This window comes from Melanotaenia boesemani, chromosome 12 (assembly GCF_017639745.1).
Source record: "Melanotaenia boesemani isolate fMelBoe1 chromosome 12, fMelBoe1.pri, whole genome shotgun sequence".
In the NCBI taxonomy this organism is placed as follows: domain Eukaryota; kingdom Metazoa; phylum Chordata; class Actinopteri; order Atheriniformes; family Melanotaeniidae; genus Melanotaenia; species Melanotaenia boesemani.
In genome coordinates, this window is record NC_055693.1 from 23,366,631 (window position 1) to 23,390,549 (window position 23,919).

Consider the following 23,919-nt stretch of genomic DNA (forward strand, 5'->3'; position numbering starts at 1 on the left):
TCTTGATATATTCTTAGGGCTTGCTGTTTCATTTTGGATAGTGTAGTATATATAAATACACAGAAGGTTTGGGATATTCACCTTTAAGGTAAAATTCACAGAAAATATAGAAAGTTGATGCTCTACTGACATTAAATCATAAGTATAAGTTATTTATGTAGAATCTTGCAGTGGAAATTCCATCATTTGAAGCAATTAAAAGAAAAGCTAACATTGGTACATATACAGTATCTCACAGAAGTGAGTACACTCCTCATATTTTTGCAAATATTTCATATCTTCTCATGGGACATCACTATAGAAATGAAACTGATATACAGGACACCAAACTATAAAAACTAAACTTTGATATTCTGTTTGTCACCGTTAAATTTTAGTGTTGTCTCATGAAATGATATAATGAAATATTAGCTAAAATGTGAAGGGTGTACTTCTGTGAGATACTGTATCATATAAAATTACAATATTTCAGTAACTTGTCCTGTGTTAGGTGTCATCTTGGTCTGATTATGTCAAATATGAACAATATGATGAAGCGAACTGTTTAAATACTAAATGTCACTGAATCGGAACATTTAGTGGTTGATTTATGGTTCAGATTTTTGCAGTTATTTACCTTGTTAGAGAACACCTATTGTGCACTAAGTATGTAAACATTGGACAGTTGTCCAAGTGCATTTAGAAGTTTAGAAAGGGTCAAATTAGGTTCACTTGTAAAAGTTATGGTGAATTTTCAGCTCATTCTGACATCATACAAAACCCGAATATCTATGTTTTTGTTAGTCAACGGTTGTGAGGCCGGTATCTGACTTCAGAGCGGATGCATTAAAAAGTTGTAGTACCACTTTTGACCACTATAGTGGCGGCAAAGCTCAGAGTCGGAGCCGACCTTCGGTGACGTCAGCAGGATGTAAATGCAGTATCTCGCGGCCTGATCGGTCTTTTTCCTCTCCCGTGCTGAAAGGGCGGTTGGCCTGCTCTCTGTCTCTGGAAGATTTAACATCAAAGCAGTAAAATGATCATCTATAAGTGCATCATCACTGGTAAGTAGTCACAGTTTGTGTTGTCCTTTGCGTATATGTGAGTTGTGTTACAACTGCTGTGGTTATTTAAATGGTGTTACACTGTGAAAAGGTGAAGTTAGTCAGGCTAGCTAGCTAACTCGTGTTTATCATGGTTCAGAAGTTAAGCCTAGACAGATGCTAATCAAAACTGTTTAAAAAAAGCTAATTCCAGCCGGTGAGTTAGCCACCCTGTTAGCTAGCTGGTCATTTTGTGACCACGTTAGCGCTTAGTCTTTTGTTTTATCTTGATTTACCTTCCAAAAGTAATAAAGTGCTCCGAATCTTACGGGAACTTTCGGTTGGGTTATTTGATATAGGACGCTGACGCTGGATACTAAAACGGGGTTAAGTCATGTTGGATGTTTTATTTGGCCTTGTAGCCTCATGTAGCCGCTAGCTACAGTTTTAATTTTGTCCAGAAGATGTTTTTGTAGACACGGAATCGGAAATGTGCCTCACATCACGACCTTTTATAGCTTATTGTAGCACTAGAACGAAATTCAGAGCTAATTAGTTTAATTTATACCTTAAATTAGTCGCTTTGTACCCAGCTTTTTATTCTTTGTTGTACTCGGATGTTTGTATATACGTGTAGTGTTTAATTTTTTTTCTCCCTTCCACAGGTGATGAGATGTTTTCGGATATCTACAAAATAAAAGATACGGGGGTCTTCTTTGAAGTTGAAGGGAAGGTGAGGTGGTTGTGTGGCATTGGTTTTACATGACATCACTGCTTTAGCGATGAATCACGGTGGAAATCTTACTGTTCAAGTTTCTGAGAATGCATACAACCACTGATGACTGCTTTGGTGTATGATACTCAGATATGTAGATCATTTTGGACCATTAATTCAGATTTCTTGCTATTAGCCATGAAGAATGAACAGATGGGAGTTCTATTAAAACTTATCAATGATCTGTCTGCTTTGTTTCATTCCATCATATCTTCACAACAGTATAACTTGAGCGTTTTCCCACCCTGTGTGTTTCTTCTATTAAACTGTAGACCATTACCAGGACAGACGGGTTTGATGATGCTTTAATTTCGGCCAATGCATCAGCTGAAGAGGCCATCGAAGCCAACGAGTCAGCTGTAGTCTCCGGAGTAGACATCATCCTCAACCACAAACTGCAGGAGACTGGCTTTGACAAGAAGGGTTACATGGCTTACATTAAAGATTACATGAAGGCGTGAGTGTCTCTCAAAGACAAGCGTCATGTGTAAATTTTTCATGTCGAGACTTAACTGGCTTCAGCCTCTTAAGTCATTAGGGAAAAATAAATGGGTGTGTTCACCTCTGAACATTTGGCATGTGACAATTTTGATCACAGAAGAATATGTCTCCATGTGTAGTGTGAAGGCCAAGCTGCAGGAAACCCATCCAGATAGAGTGGAGAGTTTCATGAATGACGTCGCCCCCGAAGTTAAGAAGATCATTGGAAACATAAAGAACTATCAGGTGGCTATAAGGCTGAGTTTGCTTTTTTGAAGTGAACACAAGTAGGTTTTAATGATAATTGTGCCCCTATAAAACCTTCTGTGACATTTTATGTTAAGAGGCATATTTTATTTATGTATTAGTTGTTTTTCTTTTTGTTTTGGCAAAGACCAGTTGCAAGTTTATTTACCCTTGTTAACCAGTTTCTATCTTATCATTAACTTTTGTTCTGTTAGGCTGATCTGTATACTATCACTGGAATGGCTGACATGCCCTTTCCTTGCCAGTTTTTTACAGGAGAGTCCATGAACCCAGACGGCATGGTGGGCCTGCTAGACTACCGTGAGGACGGTGTCACGCCATTCATGCTTTTCTTCAAAGACGGTCTGGAGGAGGAGAAATGCGTAAGACACGTTTAGGACTTGCCAGTGGTGTAATAGCTGTGCATGTGGTTGATTTGAAGTTTGACATGTGTTCATCTTTGTTACAGTAACTACATGGGAAAATTCTGCTGTTCATTGACTGCCGCTTCCCAAAATGCCCCCAAAAGCAGACTCATGGAGATCTACACCCTGCACCATACCTGACTGGACACTTGCCATCGCCCACAGTTCCTCTCAAAAAGAGGAGTTTAACAGAATTTGGTCACTGAATAGTTTTTAACTTTTTCTTTTTTCTTCTTTTTTGGCTTATGCATTTTTTTTCTCTCTCTTTGGTCCAGTTTTTCATTGAAAACTAAAAGGCAGAACTGCAAGTGGAGCTCTGACTGGTGTTTTTTTCCCTTCTATCTGCATACTCTTAGCAACAATCTACAGTTTGACATCCCCAGACCTGTGTTTGGGTTTATGGTTGCATTAATGTCCATCTACAATGCAAGGACTTTGGGTTCAATTTGAAAATAAAATCAAGTACCACTTCGACTTTTTGTGTTGTGAGAAAACCTTCAGTTTTGTCTTATACTATGATGCGAAGCATCTGGGCTGAACTTAAAAATTCTTAAATTTAAGGTGCTGATTAAAAAGTAATTTGTGCATGTGGAATATGGTTTGAGGCATTTCCAACAAGTCAGAAGAAGACATGGTATTGAGAATCCATCAGCACAAACCTTTGATTTAGGTTGTATAGAAATTAAAGCTATTAAAGATTAAGTGCATTGTTTAATGTTTAATTAGGTGTATCACATCAAAGAAATTAAGACATGTTCAACTGATTTAATTGGAGTCCCAGTCGGTATGACTACACAAAAGCGACAAGGATCTAATTTTTTATTCCAACAGTAAAGGAGATAAAATAATGGAAGCTTCCTAGAATGAGAATTCAACCAACTCTTGGGCTTTAGCCTTTCCAATCATAAAAGGCTGCAATTTGTCATGTTAATCTGTGAAGATTTTGGCCTTTGGTTTCATCATCTTCTCTTATAGCAACATTAATCATGCATTATGCACCTTTTAAAGGTCAATGTGACCAGGCGAGTACAAAACGCACCTTTATAGTAAGTTGCACTTTAGTTTGATTTCCTTGAGGAAAACAGGCAGTCATTGTTGTGACTTCAAGGTCTACCAGCAGTGATGTACAAATTGATTTTGTGTAGCTGTCACACATGTGCTTCATCTACTGTTAATCTCATGGAAAAGATTATACAGTTGAATCAGTGGAAGATAACTCTGCCTTGATCTCACCCTAATCATGCTTTTGCCATTTGACAGCGAGACACCTGCTGACACACATTGGTAGACGGGGTGGGGTCACAGTAGGTTTTTACATTGTGCCATTTATTGTAAATACAGTTTTAAATGTCGCCATGGCAACAAAGAGAGAGAGGGATGAAACATGACTGGCAGCAAGCTTCCGGACATTTTCTCTTTAATCTTTTTTTTTTAAAGAAGCAGCAGCAGCAATCCGAGAGAAAAAAAACCCACTATACTATTTACAACTGTTCATCTTGCATGAAATAAAGTAAATGGCACTTTCCCAGGTGTGTCAAACACAGGTGTGCTAATAACATAAATGTAGGAAAGTGTGGCAGGAGAGCTGGAACAGAGCTGTCCTTGTTTTAATTAGACCCACCTGTGCCTCGACTGCTGTGATAAACCTGCCTGAAATGTGACTTCCAGGACAGAGTTCAAGAAGGAAAGACTTAACAGGAATGTTTCCCCAACAGATTTAATCCAGCAAACAGCTTCATAATCAGACAGCTGCCTGTAAAAAACTCAGGTAACTAACTTCTTTCACTGCATTATCAGAACTCATAACAGAAATCGGCCACGTGGCACAATATTAATTTTTTAGCCAATGGTAACATAAAAATATACAAAAATATTAACACAAATATTAACATGATTCAAAGTCTGGATCTCTGTGGGCCACGATGCTCAGTGACCTTTTCCAGAGCTAATCATCTCCTCTTCCTCAGCAGATTGGTAGTGTCGGTACTCCGGCTTTAGTTCCCAGCTGCTTTTGTGTGCTCCTTTACGGCTGCAAGTTCCAATTTCCTTCAGGATTTCTTTTAGGTAGGTCTGCATGATACAGGAGAAACAACTTGCTTTTGTAACAATCACACAAGTTATTATTCTTATTGATCTAAGTTTTGTTCATCACTCGTGTCTAACAGAATACACAAAGAAATCAAATCGTAATGGAACTAACTTTAGAGTCGGTTTTCTCCTTTTATGGTAGATTAGACAATATGTCAAGGAAATATTTAGTTATTTTCTAAATTCTCTCAGAAAAGTATTAAAACTAACAATCAACTTTAATATAATAACACTATATATGTATATATATATATATATATATATATATGTGTGTATGTATGTGTGTGTGTGTGTGTGTGTGTGTTATGGTTAAACATACCATGCAGGCAGTGGGTCCCGACATTACATTTACATACATCTGCAAACATTTATTTCCTAATTAATTTTATAGAATATCCTGCAGAACTATATGGACTCAAACGTAGTGCAGGCTATTACCTACATTAAACACAGGGTGTCACTGTTGAGCTTGTAAAGCTGTGGCTACTGTGAATAACAGACATGTGCTCCAAGATTTCTCACAATGGACATTTTGGTTACTTTAGTTCAGTTAATTTGAGTGTTGGCCAAGTGCTTTGGGAGAGAAATGATGGTGTGGAGTGTACTGGGGCGTTTGACTCCTACTCAGCCGATGGTTATGCAATCAGATGCAATCAGAGGGAGCAGAGGACCTCAAGGTCTCATCAGCACCTACACAGTGCTGTTCACTGCAGGCTGGAATAAATCCACTGCACTGGATCAATTTGTGCAGTGTGCGTGTGTTGGCCCACATTTCAGCCACAACAGATAGTTTGAATAGGCATGGACGTCATGCTGTGGGTGATTTGTTCAAATTCAACAAAGCAAGGTGGATAGTGGGCAGGTGTGCCGTTTTTTTTTTTTTTTTTTTTTCCAGTTACATTGTTGCTAATGTGTTTGTGTGTATTGTGTACTTCTTCACGTATTTGTGTGTGTGCATGCATGCCACTAACCACAGGTTGTTTGGTGATGTCCACCAGTTCCTTGAAGCTGTAAAACTGGTGTTTCTCGAAGGCAGAGAAGAGCATGTCCAACACAACTTGCCGCTCAGCTCTCACCATCTTCCCTTCAGACTTCTTCTTCTTCTCATACACCACCTTTGGATCACATTCATTAAAACCCATTAATGATAGTGACAATGAGTGAGTGTTAATGTAAAAGACAATAACTTTGCAGATAAGGAAACAGAGTTATTTAATGTGGTTAAAATGAACACTTCAGATGCAGCACCTACATTCTTTGGGTACTTTGGGACATTGCATTTGAACTCAGAAGTCAGATTATCCAAGCTCCAACTACAAACCAAAACTCTGTCTTGCAACAAAACTGTACGGACGTACTCTGGGTGATGTTCTATGGAGTGAGTTCCTGTTGAATTTTCCTACTGGGAATTCAGAAATTCAGAGTTTAAACTAGTGCTCGTTTGGCAACGCAATATATCTTTACTGAAATCAATTTTTTTTATTATTTTCTTACCCCATAACAGCTTTACACTACCTCACTTCAAAACAAACATTCCTTTAATAAAAGAAAATAAAGAAATTCTTGTAATAAAATGTATTTCCATGGCTACAACCCTTTTTATGCGCATGACTTTGAGGGTTTAATAACATAAAACAACTCCAAATTTCTCTTTTCACCTAAAAAGACCCTATTTTAAATGTAAAATCTCAATTTTAAGCAAGTTGGGACACTGTGTAAAATGTGAATATTAACAGAATGCAAATCTCATCATGTTCCCCATATAACAAACATATCAGATGTTGAAACTGGCCATTTAATGCAGAACGCAGAATTGAATTTGACAAGAGCACAAGTATGGAAGAAAGTGATGTTTACTATTGTGCAGCATCTCCTCTTCTTTAAGCAACTAGGTGTAAACATTTGGGAAGTGAGGAGACCAGTTGCTGGAGTTTTAATAAAGATATGTTGTTTTATTCTTGCCAAATTCAGAATTCTAGATGGTCATCAGTCCTGGTTCTTCTTTGCTGGATTATTTTTATTTCATGATGCCCCAACTGTTTTCTATTGGTGTCAGATCTGGACTACAGACAGGCCAGTTTAGCACCCAGACTCTTCTCCTGTGAAGCCATACTCTTGTGATGGGTGCAGTATGTGGTTTAGTATTCTCTGACTGAAAGCTGCAAGGCCTTCCCTGAGAGAGACGTTGTCTGGATGGGAGCAGATGTTACTCTAAAACCTACATTTACTTTTCAGCAGTGATGGAGCTTCGCAGATGTAGAAGCTGCCCACACCACAGGCACAAAAGTAACCCCATACCATCAGAGATGCAGGTTTTTAAACTGTCCTCTGATAACAAGCAGGGTGGTTTCTCTGGTTTTTAGTCTACAGGATATCCATGGTTTCCAAAAAGAATTTAAAATTCCGATTCATCAGACCACAGAGCAATTTTCCACTTGGCCACAGACCATTCTGAATGAGCTGAATTAGCCAGAGAAAATGGTGGCATTTCTGGATGGTGTTCACATATGGCTTCTTCTTGTCATGATATCGCCAATATTTTCCAGAAAATGGTAAAATATATCAATTCCAACATCTGATATGTTTATGTTCAATTAGGAATAAAATATGGGTTGACAGGATTTGCAAGTCATTGCTTTCTGTTTGTATTTATATGAGATTCTAAACATTTTTTGGAAATGGGGTTGTATAATGTATAAAAGATACTATCACAAATGTTTAAAATATTTAAGGCAAGGCTGCATTGCATTTAAACCACTTCCTATTCCAATCTTTTAGAAATGTTTAGATTTAATTATGCAATTGTGCAAAAGCACAGTGCTTAGATAAACATATGGTTTGCATATAGAACAGCTCTTTACTTGATCTATTATAATATTTTTCTTCTTATCAAAGGAAACTACTGAACCAAAAAATCAGACCATGCTGAAGCTAAAATACTTCGTATGAAAAATCTCTGTTTATACAGTAGCTGGTTCAGAGTGTTTGTAAAGAAAACATATAAAAACCTTTTCCTATACTAAATCTGCAGGTCAGTGTCGAAACAGCCTCCATCATCTTGGTGCTACAAAGGAAAAAAAAAATTAAGAATAATAATCAGGCCTGGAATTTTGGCCCAGGCAATCATGCCATAAATTTTCCCCTTTCCTTGAATGTGAATACTAACCATACAACTTCTTTAAACCACTAAAACCATGCAGTGAGTTTTAAATGCAGTGAGGGCACATTAAATACTTCCCAAAAGTGTAATTACTGGTAGCTCCACCAAGGTGGAGGTCATGTATTTGGCAGCATCTGTCTGTCTGCAACATAATTCAAAAAGTTAAGGATGGATTTTGATTAAATTTTAGGGAAATTTCAGAAATGGGATAAAGAACAAGCGATGAAATGTTGGGTGATACAGAGCCAAACAGGGTTTAATGTATCTGACTGGTTCAGCCTGGTCAGTTAAGTAAAGAACAAATGTGCCGCAGATCAACGTGTTTCATGGGCTGATGGTGAGGAAAACAAGTTCTGTGCTGACTGGATGAAAAATTCAGACACAGGGACCACAGAGAAAGTGCTAGCTGCCAATCCACATGCTTCATGAACCAGTCAGACCAATAAAACTGTGTTGGCCCCAAAAAACCCCTTCAGCCGCCAGGGAAAATGCCCGTATGTCCGATGGCCAGTCCGTCCCTGGTTCTACATCCATTCACTGCATTCTGATTAAAAATGATGTTGGAAGTTTTTCACCACATGAAATCAAGTGGATCAAACTGGTGACAAAGACACAGATACATCCCTGCTGGTATGCCTCTCACATTGAAATCATGGTTGGCCACAGGCTTAAAGGCTGTAGTGATGGCTCTATCCAGCTGCTGCGACAGACGCTGAGGCTTGACGGACTCAATCTGCAGCCTGCCACACACACAGACACACACACACACACACACGAGAGAGAGGAAAAGAGAGAAAGTTTGCTTCGTGTGTCTCTGACAAACTTGATGTCAGAGCTGACAGATGTGCCTGTTGGCAGAAGGGCAACTGTCAGCACCTTGAGGTTAAACTAAGCAGATATGTAATGGCAGCGCCTCTGCTCACAGATCCTCTGCTTTCTATTTATTTTATATTGACTGTCATTAGTTTTGACTTGGCCAATCACTGTACACATTTTATTTAGACTTATGATCCGACTATAGACTCAAATGTTAAACACAAGGCACTGCAGCTGCCTGACGCCCTGCCCAAGGAAAATTAACTCACCATATCTACCCCTTCAATATCACCATTGTTTGTGTCATAATCATTTTGTTTTATTTAAACTCTTTATCAATGTGAAAAATGTGTGCTTAATGCAGTCTCCATAAATGAAGGGTTAAATTTCCACCAAAATCCCATTCTCACACACACTCAGTCACTGTCTTTTCTATTCTGCAGCATGCAATGATGGAGGGACATTTGTCAGCTGCTACCCAAATGAGTGATAATACTGGATCCAAACGAGTTTTCTTCTCAGTTTTGTAATTAAGCCAAGTTGCATAACAATCTAACTTCAGTACGGCAGTAGACAAATATCATCCTGTATCATCGAAGGAGAATCCTGCCCCGAGGTTCACAGCAGGAATCTCTTTTCTTTTCTCTTTTTAAGTGTATGCCAAAACACAGGAAAGTAGCTGAGAAACAGGAGGAAACTCTTTTTCACACTTCCACCCATAAAGCGGTTTTCTTTAGTCTTACTGATGTGATGGCTGACACATTGATACAAGCTGTGCTGTGTATGCCTCGGGTTGTATTGTAACAGTGGATCTACCACAGTGATGCTGTTGCTATAGCAATGCTGTCCACTAACTCTGGCTGGAATAACAGAATCCAGAGAAAAGGAGACAGACCAGATAACAACAAAAGGCAGAGTGGACTTGTGTGTTTTGTGTGCACAAATGAACAGTTGCAGCGACACGCCTGTCAACTACTTCTCTCCTCTTGTTGGAATTCATTCATGTCTCTTGAGCAGATTTTGTATTGTTTAGGGGGTGAAAGAAGCAACTTCTGATATACAACAACAAAGGTTTTTTATCAAATGCATAAACCTTGACAGCTCTACATGTTTTGATTCATGAGATCACAGGGCACTTTTCCTTGTTGCTTTAGTCCATCTGGATTGGCCCCAGAGACCAAGAGATTGTAGCATCATCATTATGATCTACTTTTTTTTTCTCTGTCTCTCTTACGTGGAAATTTAGCTTAAATTTGTAAAGGAAGCAACAAACTCAGATCCTAAGTTCACACATCGAATTCCACTGCAAAATTCTGGGTTTTTAACAGTTTCAGCCACCTATTAGTTTTTGGCCTTACTCCCTGAAAACATTTTTTTTTTGTCTTTTGTGGTCCACCTCCCATCACTTTTAAAGCTTGACACTGCCAACAATTCAAAATGAGGCCTTTTTTAAACTAACTGTATTCAGTCATGTGACTTTTGCAAGTTTATGTACTTCCAGGGAACAAGGTCGTGGTCAAACAAACCAAAATGACTAGTGCTGTGCAAGGAAGATGCAATTGTCTTGTTGTATTTCCATAGTTTGGAAGTAAGTAGATACTTTAACCTAGAAACCTTAAAGTTCAAGAATGTGACCACAGATGTCAAACTCCGGTCCTCAAAGGCCACTATCCTGCAGGTGTTTCTTTTGTCCCTGCTCCAACACCTGACTGAAATTAAAGGGTCATTGAAAAAGATGTTATATCAATTTGACTGGAATCAAGTGAGTTGGGGCAGTGGAACAACAAAACCTGCAAGATAGCAGCCCTCAAAGAAAAGAGTTTGTCACCCCTGCTGGATCGCTATGTTATCCAACATATAAAGGTCTGAAGTGGAGAAATACCATCAGGTCTCTGATATCTGGAAATATCTGCTGCTTCAGACAAGCTTCATCCCTTCATGACAAATACATAATTTCTGTTCATGTAAATAGGTGATGTGTACAATGAGCTAGGTTTAACACTTCACGTTACACATGACAAATAAAGAAAATCATGTAAAGGTAACTAATTTGATATGCTGTTAATATTTCCAACAAGCTTAAATATAGTAATAAAACAAGTGAAAATTACAGGAGCTGTGAGGATGGAGAGGCTGTGATATTTTAGTTTTGTGCATTACATAAAAAATAAACAAAACATGACGCTTTCATTCATGTTGTTCCACAAAACAGAGTCAATATTGTTGGAATCTGTAAGGTCGATTTGCCTTTGTGTTTACGCCATAAATTCAACTTGCGTATTATTAAGTTAACTTAATAAACACCTTTCAAACTGCAGCGTCTGAGATAAGAGAAAAGGTCACTCACCTCTTTATCTTCATGTAGCTGTCAGAGATGACTGGCCTGCATTCGGCTCTGTGCACCACCATCCCCTCCAGATTGATTTCATCTACCACAAAGACAGTGACTCAGCTGCTTAATCATAATTCAGAAAGATACAGTACACGCAGATGCACACTCTGTTCTGTTGTAACAAAGTTTGTTTCCATATGTTGTTCACATAAAACTTAAATATTGTGTATATATTTGCCACATCAAACAATTTACTTGCTTTCTTCCTTCTGTTCTGTATAATAGGAAAAACTAATTGTTGTATTTTAATTGTTCTAAACCTGGTCTCTTAATTTTTATAATAAATATGCATCATTTACAGAAAGTATTTTTTCTCTAATCCCATAGGATTATTTTTCATTCTTATAAATTTTGAGGTTAATGGAGGTTAATGGAGGTTAATGATGGTAGAGGAGTTTTAAAACACAGTATGAGACCACAATGAGTACTGATGAATAATATATAACGGTGATGGAGCTAGATGCACTCTTGCGGTATGTTTAGAGGATGCTGTTTCCACTGAAAACTTATCTTAAACCTTTTCTGTTTGTTCTGAAAACAGAAGGAAAGTAGAATTCATCAGTTGTTGGATTGTCTAGTTTTACCCCACTGGTGATGTGTTATTACAACAGTAAGCTTGATTATCTAACAGCCATTAGACTGAAGTCAAAATAATTAACCATTTCTGAAGTGTAATTTTTGTCCATGTTAACATTAGTGTAGCACTAACAGAAATGTTAATGAAAGACCTGTCAGTGCTAGAGTGTGAGAAAGGCGCCTTTATAAATAAAATGTATTATTATTATTATTAAAATACTTGTTTTATCTTAAAGATAATAACCCAAATTTAATCTAAAGTATATGTTTCTTGTCTGTGCTTGAAGTTGCTATTTTTAACTTTACAATTCTCAATACAGAAATGTGATTAACTGTAACTGCAGAAGGGTTGAAAAAATAGAAATTCTGGATGTTGACCAAATTTCCAAGCAAAGGAACGAAGGAAACTGACTTAGAGCTCAGCAGAGATGAAACTAAAGTGACAGAAGGACAGACGTCCCTGCAGCTCTGTGACTGATGGACAAACTGTCACAAGGGGCAACTATGGAAGAACCAGACTTTCACTCAGATTAGATTTACACTCACTGCAAAATGATAAGTAATCAATTTAATCTATAAATAAAAGGCCAGCTGGCGGACCTTTGGTCCACAGTCTTGGGTCTCCTGGATTTGTCTTCAAATTCATATCATGAAGACGTTTTCCAAGAAAAAAAAAAATCTCAACCAATGATTTGTTACAGTTTAATTTAATGAGGGATTTTATTGATTTGCAAGTCACTGCATTCGGCAAGTCTCCCTGGCTAAAAAGTTGTGGTGCTTGTTGATCCCTCTTTCCTGTCCTCTCCACCTCCAACCAGCCAAGGTAGATGGCCGCCGTCCCTGAGCCGTTTTCTACTGGAGGTTTTTCCTCCTTGTTTAAAAAGAGATTTTTCCTTTCCACTGTCACCCGCCACCCCGTGGATGCTCAGGATGGGGGACTGGATCAAAGAGAATATTCGATGCAATCCACTGGCTGCCTTAGCTAGGCTATTTTTTTATATATATAAATGGCTTGTGTGAACATTAATTGTACTAATGTAGATTTATTTTTATTAGACCACAATGAATTGGCTTGATTTGATTATGTCTGTAAAGTGCCTTGAGATGACTTTGTAGGAAATAGGCATTATACAAATAAAGCTGAATTGAATTAAATGCTGAATTCTGTTTTTATTTGACATTTTTTGCAGATTCTCCTTCTTTTAGAAAAAAATGTAATAAAACTGAAATAAAAAAAAAACTAGTGTATTCAGCTGCACACATGTACAGATGCACTGGCTCTTTTTAAATAGCAATCATGACATCAAATCTATGTTATTTTTCACTGTGCAGATCAGAAAAAATATCTCTTGTTTTATTCTGCTCCCAGGGAGATTATTTTTAGATATTTTCCTATTTTAAAAATCATACTTTACTGGTTGCTGGTGATAAAAGCATAAAACAACACATTTACAGTCTGGAACCAGTTGCGAGTTGAGCCAACCTTCAATAACCCGTCCAGATAAAACTCACAGCCGGACACATTTTCTGTCATTTCGACATCACCTTGAAAAATAAACATATTTTCTGCAGCGCTTTCATAAGGTGCTTTAGCCCATAGTTCAACTGTGCAAGCCTACAAGCTTTTTCCAAAACCATTTGTGCCTCTTCTGCTCCTCTCCACACATTACTGTAGCTGCTTTTATTTTTCTCTTTTTGTATAAACTGTCCAGGAAATGGTGGAGTCCATTTGGTGAGCGTTGGCGTTTCACTGGCAACAGCTTAGTCTATTGTGCAATGTTTTATGATTTGGCATCGGTTTTATCTGGGCACATAAAAGCTTTGAAAAGCCCCCTACATTTCACAACTCACATGGCAACAAAAACCAGCAGTGAAAGTGACAGAGATGCTCAAAGGGCAAATGGAGGGAGTGGGCCTACAGAGAGTGACAAGACACAAGAGATGATTAGACCGACAGGCATGAATGACGCTGTAGAGAAGAGAAACTGGCTATCTGACACATTTCAACATTTTCTTTAAATCATTTAAGCAGCTGAGGATCTTCAGGTGTAGATTCCTGTCTAATCAGTGTTTCCTCCCCTCGCTTTCATCTTCTCCCTTTGTCTTAGCCCCTCCTACTTAAAACGCGTGGGAGAACTGCGAAGAAAAGATCCAGTGAAAAGATGCTCCCCTCCCCCCTCTCGGGCGTCACTCAAAGCAACGTCAGCCTCTGATGACGGAGGCGCAGTGGGATTGCCTGTCAGTCGGCATTCGCTGCTCTGTGGCATCTTTTGTTGCCTAGATGACGTGGTGTATTGTCAACATAATAACTAGGCTGCATTTCAGCACTAAAAAGGCACTTATCACTTTACAAATGTCCTCCCACATATTAAAATAGTGTAAGACATTCGTGTCTGCTTGTTGGACCTTAAAATATGTGCACATGCCCTACTGACCTTGTTTCACACTGTGTGCAAATGAAACAGTTTAATTTGTGTTTTATTACACAGACCCTTAATCCATTTTGTCCACTGCAAACAAATATATTTGTAATTAGTAATTATTGAGGATAATTAAAATGTGTTTATTGTTGTTTAACACTTCTGTTAAGTTGCTGATGTGAAACTTTAGAGCTGTTGTGGCTCCACAGCAGGTTAATCAATCCAGCTACTACAGATTAAGGGAAAGGCTTCACAGGATGCTGCTGTATTATCTCACTCAAGCTCTCTGTGGGAATTCTCCACTAAGCAGTATTAAGAGTAAAGCTTCAGTAATAGTGGGCTTGATTATTTCCTGGGATTAAAAACTATTTTAAAAAAGGGGGAAACTATAAAATAAGACAAAATTAACACACAGCCTCAAGCTTGTTTATGCCTATTACTCTGGTAATTCTGAGAGTCAAAACTCATAAATACACTGAGTTGGTGTAAGTATGTTTCAAAACATGTTTTTTAAAGTGTATGACACAAATGAGGATACCCAAAGATGTCAGAAAAAGAGCTGAAAAGATTACACAACCACCTGTAATGAATTTAGAGTCCATAAACTCCATGAATCCATAATTATCATCCTCCTGGGAGTGGTCAGCGAGCGAAGACACATTGTAAATGTTGCTGTACGTCATTATAAGAACATGGAACAGCAACATCATGCATGACTGGCAAACAAAGATAAAACCACTGCTCTCCTAAAGAAACATTTCTGCCTCTCAACATGTCAAAAAATGATGTAACAAGCCAGAAAACTGTGGCTGAAGTAGAACATTTTGTTTTTATTTGTTTATTTTCACTTCATATTTACTATGGATATTACACTGACATTTCATACATATTATCAAAGCAATGATACATAACTTTCTAACAATAAAACTGTGTTTCTGACTCATTCTGATGGTCCCCTGACATTCATTATGTATATTTTTGGAGCTGTGAGCACCATGTCTGATTCAGCAAAAGAACACAGGAGGCCATTATCAGATAAATGATGAAAAAAAAAAAAAAAAAAAGAACATGGCAGGGCAAACAATAAGAAAAGATTCAACATCAGTCTATCAAAGTTCAGTCATTCGGTCATTAACAAAAAGTAAATAATTGGGATAGTTTGTTTTTATTCATTTGAATTTGTGATTAGACAAGGTGGGAGGAGTAAAGGAAAAAGGACCACAAGCCAGGCAAGTGTAGTAACTCAAGACTTTACTTAACTGAAAGCGCTGCTGCAGCAGGATAAACAAAGTGTTACACCAAGCACAAATAAACAAACGCAGGTCAGAACACACGACTGACTGACGAGGAAGGGCTACGAAGAACAAGACAACAGAGAAAAACTTTACTAGATTGATAGGGCCGGTCCTGGCCTGTATTGTGCCCTGGGCTTTAAGTATTTAACTAAACTAACTTTATTAATGAAATACAGTTTATTTGGAAGCACTTTCTGGAATGATTGGTTTTAATTTGATCTGTGGGATCCAGATGCTGATGTGGGCGCGCACTCCACTAAAATGACCTAGGAATTAGCAGCAGTCTGAAAAACCCATCCTGTCGCCCGTGTGCCCTTACTCAGATTACACCTTGGGCGCTTGCCCACTTCACTCACAGCAAAAACCCTGGAGCATTTACACAACTCAAAGGTCCCATATTATACAAAATTCTGTGGGATCCATGTCATTTGAGTCTGGTATGTTGAAGCAGGAAACATTGAAAACCTGCAGGACAACAGCCTTCGAGTACAGACTTTGAACACCCCTGCTCTAAAACATCAGATCATCTTTGGAGGCAGAAAAACACTGAAACAGAACAACTTTCTCCCATCTGTACTGTCGAACATGGTTTGGGAAGGTTTTGTTGTATATGGCCATGTAAATACCAGTGAACTGAACAGTAAACTGCAGAAAAAAATGGAAGATACAGCAACAGAACAAACTAAAAACATATCATTCAACCTAAACAATGCTTAAAGATTGACATTTTTTTAGGAGTCAAACATGGAAAGGCAGGGAGGAAACATGTGAGGCAACATGCCTGAGCTGAAGCCGATCTGTAAAGAAAAAATAGCTTCAATTCCACCAAGTTGATGTTAAGTCACAGTGAAAGCTGCACAAGGGGTCTTAAAATGTTTGGTACAGAAGTGAACAGGGCAGAATACAAACTAGTTCTTCTCTCCGTGAATGTAAATGAACACAGAACCCAGAGCAATATTATTACTTGTGTTTTACTACCATCGATGTAAGCCAAGGCATGAGTTTGTGATTAGTGCTGTTTGTCTTTTTATCAACCAGTTTATGTAAAAAAACTAAACCAAATTTCAGGAAACTTGGGAGGCAGTTGGATTATGGGGAAAAAAAGTAATAAAAAAAAAAAAAGTTTGAAAAACCGTTTTGGCCTTGGTGGAGGACACATTGAGTGATCTGTTTTGTTGTTGATTTTTGTTTGTGCTCTATGACACAGAAAAATGTTTTACTGAGAAATGTATTTATAATACATGTATGCAGCATTAACCAAAGCTGCACTAAAGCAAGTTAAACTGCTTCAGTCACCATAGCAACAATCACACCACCACCTGACATCATGTGTCACACAACTGCCTGCAAGAGTCTCTTAAGGCAACAAACACTTCGCAGTACGTGTCACGGATCTCACTAATGTTCATCTTTGCCTTTTCCACAAATGGATGCAATTATGTGCAATTATTGGCTAGTGAGTGCCAAAGCACAGAGTCAAAAAACACACCCACACACACACACACACACACACAAGACAGATGTGTCCACAGACTACACTGAACATCCTCCACTACATCCTTGTTGTGCGAGGCTGCGGCGGTCACAAGGAGTCAAAGACAAGAGTTCCGTTTCTGTGCTGCCATTCAGGTTTTCCTGTTTCTGTGGCTTTCATGGACTCTCAGCGTAGGAGACAAATGCCTTTTCTAAACATGGACAAACAAACGACGGAGAGATCGACTACAGCTAAGTGTAGCTCAAGGCTTCTGTATGTGGGAGGAACACTGAAGACAGACTCTTGTACACTGGCTTCAATGTAGATGTCTTACATGCTGTATCAGTGTTGTGGTCAACACCTTCAGCAGACATTCAGTCACCTAATTCTCCTACACACTTCTCATTCAGGACATCATAAGGCTCTATTACCATCTTACAGTTAGGTCAGCTGCAGCAACATGAGTGAGATCATCTCTGTAGATACCACAAATTCAGTGATCATCGGAGTAAACTACTCATATTAATAGATTCATTCAGTCGTGTTTTCCCTCCTTTTTATTTGCTTTTTTCTTTTTCTTTGTTTGAGTCTAGGAGACCTGATGTACAGGTGATGCAGTGATCCAGTAAAGGCAAAGATGCTCAATGTTTATGTTGTTTAAAGAGGAAAGAAACTCTAGAAAGTTGAACTCTATTTGCCACCCACAGGTGCAGCTATAATTATTGTGGAGGAACAGTTCATTCATAGGTCTCTGGCCCCACATGCTCTCAGAATCTGTATCAGTGGAAGAAAAATAAATATTCACAGGATCTCTGTTTTAGAGTATTTTCCTTAAAGCAAAAGAGAGCTGGAATTGCATTACTGTGCAAAAAGAGCAAACAAAATACAATATTTATGATAGAATTAATCCAACACTGTGTATTCATCATTTAAATGTTCTATGGTAGCAAAGAGTCTGAGTACTTGGGTTTTAATTATGAATTCAAAAACAGGTCTAAGAGTACAAGATCAAGTTCATCTGCAAATAAAGCTTAAGAGCTGATTGTCCTGAGAAGAATGCTGCAAAAGTTTGAAGGATAATGCTTCATAATACGGTGGGGAAACAACAGTGTGTTCAGAGAGAGGCTTCTTCAAGTCCACTGCAATAAAGAAAGATTCAGGAGGTCCTTCCTGCTTTACATTTTATATGCCTCAGTTAAGAAAGTATACAAGACAACACAGTCTATAATTACAACTGTTAATGCCTCGTGGTTTTTTGTTGTTGTTCTGTCTCTCTCTTTGTTGGGTTCCTCTTTGCAAGATGCTTCTAGATGGTCTAATGATGTAAAATGGATTCATACTCTGTAACAAAGGTATGTTACATGCAATCATGTTTTTGAGTGCAGTGTATGTAGTTTCTCTGTAGGATGATTGCATAATAAAGACACAACAGTATTAATCTATGCAACTGTCACATCTCTGACAAGATCTTCCCCAAATTAAAAATACACAGAAAAGAACTAAACCATGTCTATAAAATATAAAAATTACTACACATGAACATCCCAGGAACTTTTAAGTTACATAGCTTCATATTTACAACCAAAAACAGCAAAAGTGAAGAGCAAAGTGTCTGTACACTTTCTCCAAGAAAATCCCAAAGCACATAAGAAAGCAAACACAAATATAGTTTGAAGGAAAGAAGCTCTGGGTAGCTTCAGCGATAACCTGCAGCTTTTCTGTTTTAGGGCTATCTGAGCCCTTACCATAAAATCTAAAACACTGCAGCACACAACTCTTTAAAAACTAGAAGCACCCAGAGAGTGCAGACCTCCGCCTGGCCATTGTAATTTTTTTTTGCCAATGATTGTGGGCATTATTTTTTATTTTTTAGTTAGGATGTCAAAGTGATCCCTATCTCCGTATTGTAAAGAATCCTTTAAAAAAATTCCTGGAACCAGGTGGTGATGCAGACCACCCCCAAAATCTAATCACTTGTTCCTTATTCCATTTCTGAGATTTCCTGAAAATTTCATCAAATGCCGTCCATAACATTTTGAGTTACATTGCTAATAGACAGACAAACAACACAGCGCCGCCAAATATATGACTGTAACTAGAAGTCAGTGTTTCAAGGGTGCAGAGAACATCATTACTCCACCACAGAGACACGTCTGGCTATAAGGAGGTTTGCTATTTGGGAAAATGTGCTTATTCGCCTTCTCAAGTGTGAGGTAAAAGCATCCATACTGCCGTCTCTTTATGTAGGAAGCGGTAGAGACGTAATTAAACAAGTGATTGAAAGCTCTGTGAAAAGGTAATTAGCAGATCTCAATCCGGGCTGCGAGGCGCTTGCTGTAACAGGACTACGTGTTTGTCTTGTCCTATTATGGCAGATTTATGCTCCTTCTGCATATAATTCAATCACATTCTTCTTCTGTTTTAATCAAGTGGCTAAAGTGTGTGTGGTTTGATGTACTTTACATGCACTTCACTCTTGGTTTTAGCTTTAATAATTTGTTCTCGCACATTGTTGTATAACTCTCACACAAACTTGCTTCACCTGCCCCTCAGAGACATGAATTTAACAAAACAAAAGCAACTTAGTGTAGACACGCACGGCCATGTAAGTGATTTGCGCTGTGAATAGTGCCTCAGGTGAGAGACTGGACGTTTCAGTAACAGCAGTGGATCATCTACAACAGGAGTGGCCAACGTCGGCCCTAAAGAGCCACAGTCTTGCAGGTTTTACATGCATCCCTGCACCGACACACCTGACTTAAACTAATGAGTCATTGTGCAGATCCTTATAGGCTGTTGGATCCATTTAATTTGAGTCAGGTGTGTTGGTGCAGGGATGCATGGAAAACCTGCAGGATTGTGGATCTTGAGGACCAACGCTGGCCACCCCTGATCTACAAAGATCACTTGAAACATAAGGTGTCAGACAAAGGGCACTTTAAGACAAGTCAGACCCTCAACAGATTTCACTGTGCTCAGACCCTGCAGCTTAAAGGTCAAACACACTGTAAGTTGCATAATTATCAGATGACGATGATCCATAGCAGCAGAGGATGTTCCCCCTTTCTTTTCAGGAGGAAAAAGAGAGAAATATAAATAGTAAAGGGGTGAAATCAGCTATCAAGAAATAATACATACACACACACACACACACACACACACACACACACACACACACACACACACACACACACACACACACACACACACACACACACACACACACACACACACACACACACACACACACACACACATTATTCAGGAAAAAAGAGCCTTTTTAAAAACTGCATTAGTGACACCTGCAGGGCATTGAAGAGAGGACTCTGTTTCAACAACAGAAAGGAAGCTATGAATCATGATGATTTTTCAATAGTCATACAGTCAACATGTTTTACATTTATCACATTCAAATATAACTTATACATTTCTTAAAAATTCCTTTAAAGGAAATGAATAATTTTACAGCTTCATTTAAAGTAGGGTGGAAAAAATCTGTGCATTCAGAAGATTTTTAACATTTTCCAAGATTTTGTCATATATCACATAAAAGTGTAAGTAATCAGACCCTTTGTAATGATCAAACTCAGCTCTGATGCATCATCTGAAAAACCTAACCCAATATTACTCCTGGTGGCTTAAAATAGACAGAGTATAAATCTGTCTACATTATAAAAACTGCACTTGTAAACTCTGTATTGTCATTTTTTTATGTAAAATGAATTATTTAATGCTTTCGAAGTAAGATCCTTTGACTTTAATAAAGAGAAGTTGCCTCGTTGCTTTTTATTCAACATTTTCAGGTAGATACAAAAACCAACAGATTCATGTTGAATCATCCAGATATAATTTTAAGATGATCAAGTAAAACTGCTGTTGCTCATTTTATGCACATTTGTGCTTGCATCTGGAAATGTGGCTTCACATTTGAAAAAGCATCGCTATAGTTTTTGCACAGTTTATGAAGTATAACTGCAAATTATGTGATTCTAGTACTTTTTTTTTTTTTATCAAGGATTGTGTCCGGGAACAGATCCAGGAGAGAAACTAGTAATTAATCCTTAAGTTATGTCCATCATTTTGAAACAAAAGATGTTTGGATTAATTAACAAAAGGAGCCCAGCTGAGGAAGTTGGTAAGATGGGTAATTTTACTAAATTAAAAGTACTTGTTATACCATCATTTTCATTTTGTCTCTTTGTGTCTAGCACTCTATTGCTATTTCACACTTCACCTAGAAATTTGTATTCAATTTAACAATAAGATTCTCATGAGAACACCCCCAGCTTTTAACCCACTCTTTCACCCACACTTGTTTCATTTTAGAATAACATCAGCAAGAACTGTTCTTTTGTGCCACATAGGTCTATTCAGATACATTTGCACACTTCAGAGATGTAGCTGTAGCAGAGAGCACAAAGAGACAAAGAAAAGAAGACTTTCTGCATACAGATGACACATTGCAGATTATTTTCAGCATCCACATGAATGTTATTCACAAGACTTTGGATGTTATTTTACCCCATAAATACAGATAGTTAAAGTACAATTAAGAAAGAAATTAACAAAACACAACAAGCTGAGACTTAATCTGAGAGAAAAAGGAGCTCAATCCCTTTACCTTTACAATCTTATCACTTACTTTACAAACAAAAAAGTGAGGGTGAGTAAAAGAGCTCCTTAATGAAGTGCTATATGAAGACATGGAGATCAGGAGAAAACCATTTCTGATTAAAAAACTACAGCAATAAAAGGCTCTTTGATTAACAAAAAAAATCGGGAAAATGTGAATAAGCAGATGAATAGGATACTTAAGACATGCAAACACCATTAAAGTCATTAAATTTCTTGAAAAGCAGAGAAGACGGTAGAAGAAGAAAAAAACAAATGCGGGGGTGAGAAGGTCAGTCATCCACCCCCTCATGCTCATCTCTTACCTCCATCTGCTTCAGAGCCCTTTCCTCAGAGCTGTGACCTCCCTAATGTTAAAACAACAAACAGCTCGCCGCCCACTAGGCCTCCATCCACAATCATCCACAGTCTCCAACTGTCAATCCCCACATTTATGTTGCAGACTCTAACACGTAAAGCCAGCATATGAAGTCAAAGCAACACATGCAAATTTGACAAAGTACTTAATCAGAATCCAACATGGATCTCAACATGTTGAAACCGGTGATGCCTACAGCTCTTGCCCATTCATTAATTTTTCCAAGGTTTATTACTCACTTCAGCATTTACTGGAAGCTTATTTTTCTTACAAAGTGTGAGTGGCCTTTGTTAGCAAGCCTCAGGCTGGTCATGTGACCATGATTTCTCTGCTTCTCCAAACAACTTTCCTCTGATCTCAACTAAGATGTGAAGATGCACTGAGAGACTTTTAAAATCTAAATCAATTTTTGCATGATATTCCGCTGCAGCATCAGCCTCTATTAAAATAATCGTAAAAAAAAGAAAGAAGAGATGTTGTTTACTGACTGTAAATTCAAAAAGTAACCAAATGTGAAACATAGGCGCCTTAAAATCTAATGTCACCGTGGAAAATCTCAGAAAGCACCAACTTCACTCATGAAATATTACATGAATACACATTAAAGTCATTCTTAGCTAATCAGTCTGCTGGTTTATATGTTAAGGGATCTGTAGAAGTACCTACTTGTGTAGTATCATAATTTGGCTTTGAATATAAATTTATACCATGGTCTGGGTGAATACTCTGATTGGCTGGAGGGTGTCCATTAAAAAGTGATAATGGACATGCCAGATTATGTCTTTGACGGCGCATTGCTGTGAAAGCAGTTGCAGGCTTATTGGGCTCCGTCAGTCCAGGAGAGACGAGAATGGAGCAACATTTTGTCGTCCTTCGCCTTTCGGTTTACAGTTCACGGCTCAGTGTGGTCCATTAATTTATGATAATGGACACCTCGTCGGGCAATATCCCTTACATATTCGTAGGTATAAAAGGCTTGGTTACTGACGCTGTAAGATTTACATGCTATTTGTTAAAGACAGACCAGCAAGTTTATTCACTGGCAAAATGGCTGTCAAGGTATTTTTATTTACTGGTAGAGCAGACATTACACTTTCCATAGACACCGTCGTATTTCAATCATTGTTTTTGGTTGAAAACAACTGAGTTTTTCTTCATTTGAGGCTCACAAAGAGTTTTGATATCCACTTATCTTTAAGAGTTTATTTTCTTTCATGTTTGCCACTTTTAATGTATTTTATGCAAATTTAGTTAAAAGAACAACTACAGTGGTCACTTAAGAGCCAGTCAAAGGTTAATTTTCCCTAAACTACTGTTTATGAATAAGACGACATCTAAAATTACAACTGAAACTAAAATCTCTTAAGAAATCCACTTCCTGTCTGCTCCTGATCATCTGTATAGACTGGCATCTGTGGAACATCATCCCAGTTTGTTTGGCAGAGCCAAGCTCCTAAACAGAGATTAAAAGACTGTTAACTTTACAAAAACATCTACAAATATGGATGGAAATAGTTTACAGTTCCAGGGGGATCACAGCCCCTTGCCAAGAACAGAATATGATTGTGGATCCAGGCCAGTAAAAGAGTGGACTGAAGTCCAGAAGTCTCTAAAGAAGCTGTTTCTGCAACGCCCACTTTGTGCCTCAAAATTAAAAATTCCCATCCAATATAATTAGATTTCTCTCTAAAAACTACACATGGAATACAAATACATACATCCAGTGATTCTCTAATGCAGATTCCACTTTCTAAAAACAT

The 23,919-nt window shown here is 38.1% G+C and overlaps 2 protein-coding genes across 3 annotated transcripts in view; one reads left to right on the forward strand and one right to left on the reverse strand.

The window, feature by feature from the left end:
• The first annotated feature begins 894 nt into the window (after positions 1 to 894).
• On the forward strand, positions 895 to 3,422 carry tpt1 (tumor protein, translationally-controlled 1). The gene is made up of 6 exons (XM_042001827.1): positions 895 to 1,043; positions 1,688 to 1,755; positions 2,070 to 2,254; positions 2,418 to 2,523; positions 2,790 to 2,906; positions 2,993 to 3,422. The coding sequence occupies exons 1-6, from the start codon at positions 1,016 to 1,018 to the stop codon at positions 2,993 to 2,995; spliced, it is 507 nt and encodes a 168-aa protein (XP_041857761.1). The 5' UTR covers positions 895 to 1,015; the 3' UTR covers positions 2,996 to 3,422.
• Positions 3,423 to 4,647: 1,225 nt separating this feature from the next.
• LOC121650353 (general transcription factor IIF subunit 2-like) overlaps positions 4,648 to 23,919 on the reverse strand; it is a 47,353-nt gene continuing 28,081 nt past the window's right edge. For both annotated transcript variants that reach the window (XM_042001825.1, XM_042001826.1), the window contains 4 exons: positions 11,360 to 11,441; positions 8,840 to 8,936; positions 6,008 to 6,151; positions 4,648 to 5,018 (listed from right to left, as the gene is read on the reverse strand). In XM_042001825.1, the coding sequence (XP_041857759.1) occupies positions 4,875 to 5,018; positions 6,008 to 6,151; positions 8,840 to 8,936; positions 11,360 to 11,441 (467 nt within the window). In that variant the 3' untranslated portion in view covers positions 4,648 to 4,874. The remainder of the gene's footprint in view (positions 5,019 to 6,007; positions 6,152 to 8,839; positions 8,937 to 11,359; positions 11,442 to 23,919) is intronic.